The sequence below is a fragment of the Aythya marila genome (genome assembly GCF_965140915.1).
Source record: "Aythya marila genome assembly, chromosome: 1".
NCBI lineage: Eukaryota > Metazoa > Chordata > Aves > Anseriformes > Anatidae > Aythya > Aythya marila.
Window position 1 is genome coordinate 102,992,439 of NC_139042.1, and position 6,510 is coordinate 102,998,948.

Below are 6,510 nucleotides of genomic sequence, written 5' to 3' on the forward strand. Positions count from 1 at the left end.
CATTCCTTCTACTGCACTCCAAAGCCTGACCACCTGTAGAGATTTAAAAAGATATATATCCAAAGAATTAATTTCCCTAATAAGGACAGAATGCAAAATTCTGCTGCTTACCATGATTTCATTTTGCCAAAGTAATGGAATTTTATGTAAACTTAATCTGTTTTATAACTAGTTGTTCTTCTGGAGCAGAAGCAAATCATTGGGAAGACGGATGAAACGAAGGAGCATCTGCTGATTTTCCTTTTGCATTAAAAACCCCAAAACCATCTCCAGTCAGGCTCCTGCTCATTACTGCTCCCTGAAGCAACCTGTCTTTCCCTGCTAATGAAGAGAATTTAGGAAGAAGAAACAGGTTAATGTTAATCTCTGTTATCATGTTCTATTTTTGACACAAATGTGATAATTTTACCAGGCATCAGTCAAGGACTTTGCACTGAAAGGACGCTATTAGTATCTTCTCACAGGCTAGAATCTCATTTAGCCTATCTGCAGACACCATGTTGAAAGAAGGAATAATTTACCAGAATGAATTTGGGACAGAGCATGACTGGGAGATAAACTAGGAGGCAACAACAGTTACTTGTGTTGGCAAAATGAAGGTTGGGATGGGTTATGACAATATTTCATAAATATATTTGGGGGGAATAAATTAAGTGAAGAGAACATTTCAAGTTAAAAGGTAATACAAGATCAGGTCCAGGAATAAATTTACTCTGAAAACATGCTTGAACTTTTGAATTCTTAGACCTGGCTTTCTGTGCTCAGCAGTGGTGCAAGCAACCTAAACTCTTTTAAGATGAAGGCTGATGATTTCATTTCTGTGCTAGGACAACAACGATCCTTGAATTATAAACTCAACGCTGGATCTCTGGTTATGGATTTCTGGCTGATTGCGCTGATTCACCCCCACGGAGGGGACACAGAGCAGAGACGCTAAGTACCAGGTGACCACACTGCTGTGTGTGTCAGCCTGGAGAAAAGGAGGCTCAGGGGCGACCTTATCGCTCTCTACAGGTACCTTAAAGGAGGCTGTAGCGAGGGGGGGGGTTGGTTTGTTCTCCCATGTGCCTGGTGACAGGACGAGGGGGAATGGGCTTAAGTTGCACCAGGGGAGTTTTAGGTTGGATGTTAGGAAGAACTTCTTTACCGAAAAGGTTGTTAGACATTGGATCAGGCTGCCCAGGGAAGTGGTGAAGTCACCATCCCTGGAAGTCTTCAAAAGACGTTTAGATGTAGAGCTTAGGGATATGGTTTAGTGGGGACTGCTAGTGTTAGGTCAGAGGTTGGACTCGATGATCTTGAGGTCTCTTCCAACCTAGAAATTCTGTGATTCTGTGTACGGCTAATGTATTAATTATGACTCCCCATAAGTTCCGTTGGCTGCCTGGGGAAGGACTGACTCAGGGTAACGAGCAGGGTGCTGGTTTTATTTGTGGGCGCTGAAGGCGAGCCACAGAACGCTGTAACGCCACGGAGCTGCCCCGCACGCCGGGCTGTCAGCCATGAAGCAGCCCAACGGGCACTGCTTCTCCCCCCCCCCCCGAGGCCACGTGACCACCGCGGCCGTTGAGGCGTTCCCAACGGCCACCAGCCCCGCGCTAGGGGCGGGGCGAAGCCGCCGCCGCCATCCCATTGGCTCTGGACGGCTCCCCGCCCCCTCTCCCACATCCGCTTCCTCAGGGCGGTCCGGGAGGGAAGAGGAGGGGAGGGGGGTCCGCGCATGCGCGCCGATGGCGGTGCCGGCGGTGCCCGCGGTGCCCACGCCGCGGTACGAGCACGTGTGGCGGTTCGGGGAGGTGTACGCGCCGGCCGAGGACACCTTCCTGCTGCTCGACGCGCTGGAGAGCGACGCGGCGCGACTGCGGGACGCCGGGTAGCCGCGGCGTGGCGGGAAGCGCGGGGGGGGGAACAGCCAATGGGAGGGCAGGGGGCGTGGCCTGGTGGAAGGGGGCGGGGCTTGATGTTCAGTCATGATTGAGGGGGGGGCGCTGGCACCGGCTGCCCGGAGGGGTGAATCTGCTCTGGGTGCCGTAGGAATGCAGCCTGGGCTGTGGATGTGGTGTAGTTCGTGGAAATTGTAGTATTAGGCACAGGAAAACTGGCACGTTTCCCAAATCACAGAATCACAGAATTTCTAGGTTGGAAGAGACCTCAAGATCATCGAGTCCAACCTCTGACCTAACGCTAGCAGTCCCCACTAAACCATATCCCTAAGCTCTACATCTAAACGTCTTTTGAAGACTTCCAGGGATGGTGACTCCACCACTTCCCTGGGCAGCCTGTTCCAATGTCTAACAACCCTTTCGGTAAAGAACTTCTTCTTAAATTGCCCTGTGATAAACACGAATCAGTTATATAGGCACATGTAGAGCTGGCAGTTGCTGTGAAGCAGACCACACAAGGTGGGCTTTTAGGGCCCAGCAAGTATTGCATGTTTGGGAGAAGGGCACCTTGGCAGCAGGTTTATATGGTACAAAAAAAAACACTCACCCAGAATTTTCTGTCTTTAGAATTGCCATCTGCCTTGAGATAGGGTCAGGATCCGGTGTGGTTTCAACGTTTCTAGCTTCCATTATTGGATCCGGCGCACTCTACTTGTAAGTACAGCAACGCTTACTGAAGCTGTTGCATGCAATAACAAAGAATATTTTGTCCTCAAAATACATATTTTTCCATTGCACAGTCAAAAGCTATATTTCAAGAAATGTGAGCTCAGTTCTACAGATACAGAAAATCAAAGTGAAGGGAGTCTAAACTATTTTCCTCAGGTTCTGTAACAAGTAAACAGTGATGTGGTTAAATTCAGTTTTTCCATTTCTTAGACAAATTACTGAGCTTACACTTGTGTTTACCGTGTTGAATCCTAAATCTTAGCCAATGAGTAATCTTACTGAGTTCTGATGACATACTAGTTACCTGATTGTTGGCAGTAACTAAATTTTATTAGCAACTGTATGCATACGTACTTACACAGAGCTGGCATTGAAAAGGTAAACATCCTGTTAAATGTTTGTTTTCACATACTTCAGGTTTCAGAAAGTCATTACAGAATTTCCAGGGCAGTGTTGAGTGGTGTAACTGCTGATACATTGTATTTTCCTGTCTGTTTTTAGCTATTACTTGCAAAGTAAAGGGTACTCACCAATATTGTGTTAGCATATAGTTTGCAGTGTTAAACTTCCAGGTTGAGTAGCTGTTAACTTCCATTTTCTAATATTTTTATTTAAGATGTACAGATATCAATCCGATGGCAGCTTACTGTACACTGGAGACAGCTCTGCTCAACAATGTTCACCTTCAGCCAGTCGTTACTGACTTGGTAAGACAGATGTTTCAGTAATGCCTTCTTCATAATTTCCATTTTACTTTTTAGACACACTGAAAAGTAACCATAAAGTCCAAAAGAACAAATATTCTCTTGATAAGTACAGATGAAAAAAATGATGAAAGGCCAAAGTGCAAGAATAAAATAATACCTTTATGTCTGCAATACGTGTCTCTCGCTCTTCTACATTTCATGTAACGTTGTCTTAAGACTGTTTGAATTGTTCTGCTTCTCTCACACTTAGAAAGTTCCTGAGTCAGGCTGAAGTGTTTGGAACCAAACCAAAGTTGACAGTGCATTGCACTCAAGAAGTAAACAAAATAGCCAAGGATCTACATGTACTTTTAACTAATCCAGTATTACCGGGCTCATGTAGCACAGACAGATGGACAAATAGCTTGTTTTCTAGAGTGGTGATGTAGTTGTATTACAGAAGATTGGCTTCAAATTCAGTTTATTCTCTTATATAAAACTAACTGTTCAGAATTTAAAAAAATATATATTAAATACTTTCTGGTTACTCCTAGGTCATTTGTAGGTCTGAATTTCCATTATTACCTCATGAATGCTGAAGTTTTGTTACTTAATGCAACACACTGTATTGTTTTGTTGTTATTGTTTAGGTTGGTCTGTGTTGTAGTTTAAATTAATAGAAGAATATGCAAGACTATGTAACTTTTTTTTTTTAATGGAAATGTTTCCTTTGTTTTTGTTATTATTAATTTCATCTGTAGGTCAATGGATTGTCACCGAGATTAAATGGGAAGGTTGATCTACTGCTCTTTAATCCACCATATGTGGTAACACCCTCTGAAGAGGTAGGAAAAAATAGATTTTAAATCCACAATAAAAATAATTCTGCTGTCAGAGAAGATGGCAAATCAAATAAGCTGTGGTACAAAAACTCAGCTTGTAGTTGTTCAGTGACCTTTTCTTAATTTGCAGTGTAGGTTTGTTGTTTGTTTCAAAATAGTAAATGGTTTTGTGGAACCATTCAATAACTGTACAAGTTGTAACAACTGTTTTAGTGAAAATGATTTATCAGAACTGATAGTAAGACTACGTGGGAATAAAGATTGCTGGAGGTAGTTTCTCCATCAAGACTTGTTAGACATGCATTTTCCCTTGGAAACCTTCTATAAAAATATCTTAGCATTTTTGTTTTTCTTCTGCTTCCTCAGATTCTGTGTTTGTGAGTCTGATTCTGATACTCAAAGGGTTCAATGGCCATCTTTCACTTGGCAAATGAGATCATACAAGATTACAAGAAAATACACGTAAAGCATGTGACAAAACACGTCTCTTCCAACTAAGCGTTATAAATAGAACTTGAAACAAAAGCAATGCATTCATCTTGCGTGGAGTAGTTCTGAAGGAATTTTGCTTCATAAACCAATCTGCTGAATCAAAGTTGTCAGAGTTCTAATGGCAGATTCCTGAGCACAGAGATCATGATGATGTTTCTCTTCTAAGTACCACTGACACTAGTATTATTCTGTATTGAGTAAGATGGCCTTTGCTTTCATTCTTCCTAGGTGAAAAGCCATGGAATAGAGGCATCCTGGGCTGGTGGCAAAAGGGGCAGAGAAGTAATGGACAGAGTTTTTCCACTAGCGGCAGACTTGCTTTCACCAGGAGGATTATTCTACTTGGTCACAATTAAAGAAAATAATCCAGGTAATTGCTCTCCTTTGACCCTTTTGTGCCAAACTAGATTTAACACTATTCATCAAGTTGTTGATCACAACAATGTTCTGGAGGTTATCAGACCTCAGTCAACATGAGCAAAGAAGTACCCAATGTAATTTTAATTTAATGCGGCAATAGCATATTACCTAAGATTGAAAGTTTCAAAGTCCGAAATCTTCTAACTAGGTAATGGAGCCTGGCCAACCCTTTCTTACAAAAGAGAACAGTGTTGTAAACTTATAGGTAAAAAAAGCCTTCAGCTGGAAATGAGATGTCATTTATTTCTGACCTGCGTAGAAAAGGAATTCGGAATTGCTCCTCTGATCTAATGCTTAATGGGCTGTACATTATGAGGTGGCTTCAAGGACACTGATTATTCTTTCACTGTTTTGATTGATTAGGCAGCTTTTGGGAGAAGGTGCTATGAATTTCATTTTTTCCTGCAAATTAGCTTCATAATTGAACTTTTCATTGTGATAATACCAAAATATGGAACTGCAGTTAGTATAAACTTTGTTTCTTCTGGATGGAAGACTACTTTGCATAAAAAATACTGTCTGAAAGAGTAAAATGATAAATTATAATCTTTGCAGCCTATGTTTTGCAGACATTTTAGCATTGCCTTTTATAGCTGATTTCTGCATTATTATAACACTGTGCTTTCAACTACAGATGAAATTCTGGAAACAATGAAGAAGCACGGCTTAGAAGGCACACGAGCACTTTCCAGACAAGCAGGACAAGAGATGCTTACTATCCTCAAATTTAGGAAACCTGGATAACTGTTCTTACTACGTATACAAGGCATACAGGAAGTTGAATACAGACCACTGAAGCTGTCAAATCATTTCTCACACTCTTAAGGTGTATCCTGACTTCCTGATTACCGCAGTGAAACTGATCATGACTCTGTATTTCTTTCTATTCTAGAGGTCAACCAGCTTTTATATGCTGTCAGAGTTACAGTTGTCCTCTGGATCTCCACAGGACAGTTGCAGGTGAACTGTGAAATACCCTACCCCATCACATTTTGCACTTCACCACTTTTTCCCTCTGTAAATAAGAATTTGTATATTTGTCTTTGTTGCTTATTAAAATAAAGTACTTGATGTAATGCTTCCTGTTTTAATAGTTAACTCTATACCTGTGCTGGGTTTAAATATTTGGTGCTACTCGTTTTGATGTCGCCTGAAGCACTTTCCTTTTGCAAGTCTAAAGCACAGTTACTGAGTTTGTTTCTGTAGTAGAGAAACCACATACTTCTGAACTGAAAGATGCAGTAAGTGCATCTCTAGAGCTGAAAAAAAGTAGGCTACTGCTCTCCTGATGTACAGGTTGCTTGTTCTCCCTTCTATGCCACTTTACAACGAGGGTCTGTACCACTGTAGAGATGTGGAGTTCTCATCTGTGAAAAGGTATTGAGGAAAAAAAAACATATGAGATGCTATTAAGAAGGCTAGTTCCTGGATACCTGAAAACAATAAATATTATGTGGA

At 41.8% G+C, this 6,510-nt stretch overlaps 1 protein-coding gene across 1 annotated transcript; it reads left to right on the plus strand.

Moving 5' to 3' along the window:
- The first annotated feature begins 1,693 nt into the window (after nucleotides 1–1,693).
- Nucleotides 1,694–6,121, plus strand: HEMK2 (HemK methyltransferase 2, ETF1 glutamine and histone H4 lysine). Its single transcript, XM_082784615.1, has 6 exons — nucleotides 1,694–1,873; nucleotides 2,511–2,597; nucleotides 3,229–3,319; nucleotides 4,060–4,143; nucleotides 4,861–5,002; nucleotides 5,687–6,121. The coding sequence occupies exons 1-6, from the start codon at nucleotides 1,731–1,733 to the stop codon at nucleotides 5,794–5,796; spliced, it is 657 nt and encodes a 218-aa protein (XP_082640741.1). The 5' UTR covers nucleotides 1,694–1,730; the 3' UTR covers nucleotides 5,797–6,121.
- Nucleotides 6,122–6,510: the final 389 nt, after the last annotated feature.

Bases quoted from the DNA above. Each gene is read 5' to 3' on its own strand.
- HEMK2 (XM_082784615.1), top strand. From the start codon at position 1,731: ATGGCGGTGCCGGCGGTGCCCGCGGTGCCCACGCCGCGGTACGAGCAC. The intron at 1,874-2,510 runs GTAGCCGCGGCG...TTCTGTCTTTAG, and splicing joins GCGCGACTGCGGGACGCCGG to AATTGCCATCTGCCTTGAGA. The intron at 4,144-4,860 runs GTAGGAAAAAAT...CATTCTTCCTAG, and splicing joins TGGTAACACCCTCTGAAGAG to GTGAAAAGCCATGGAATAGA.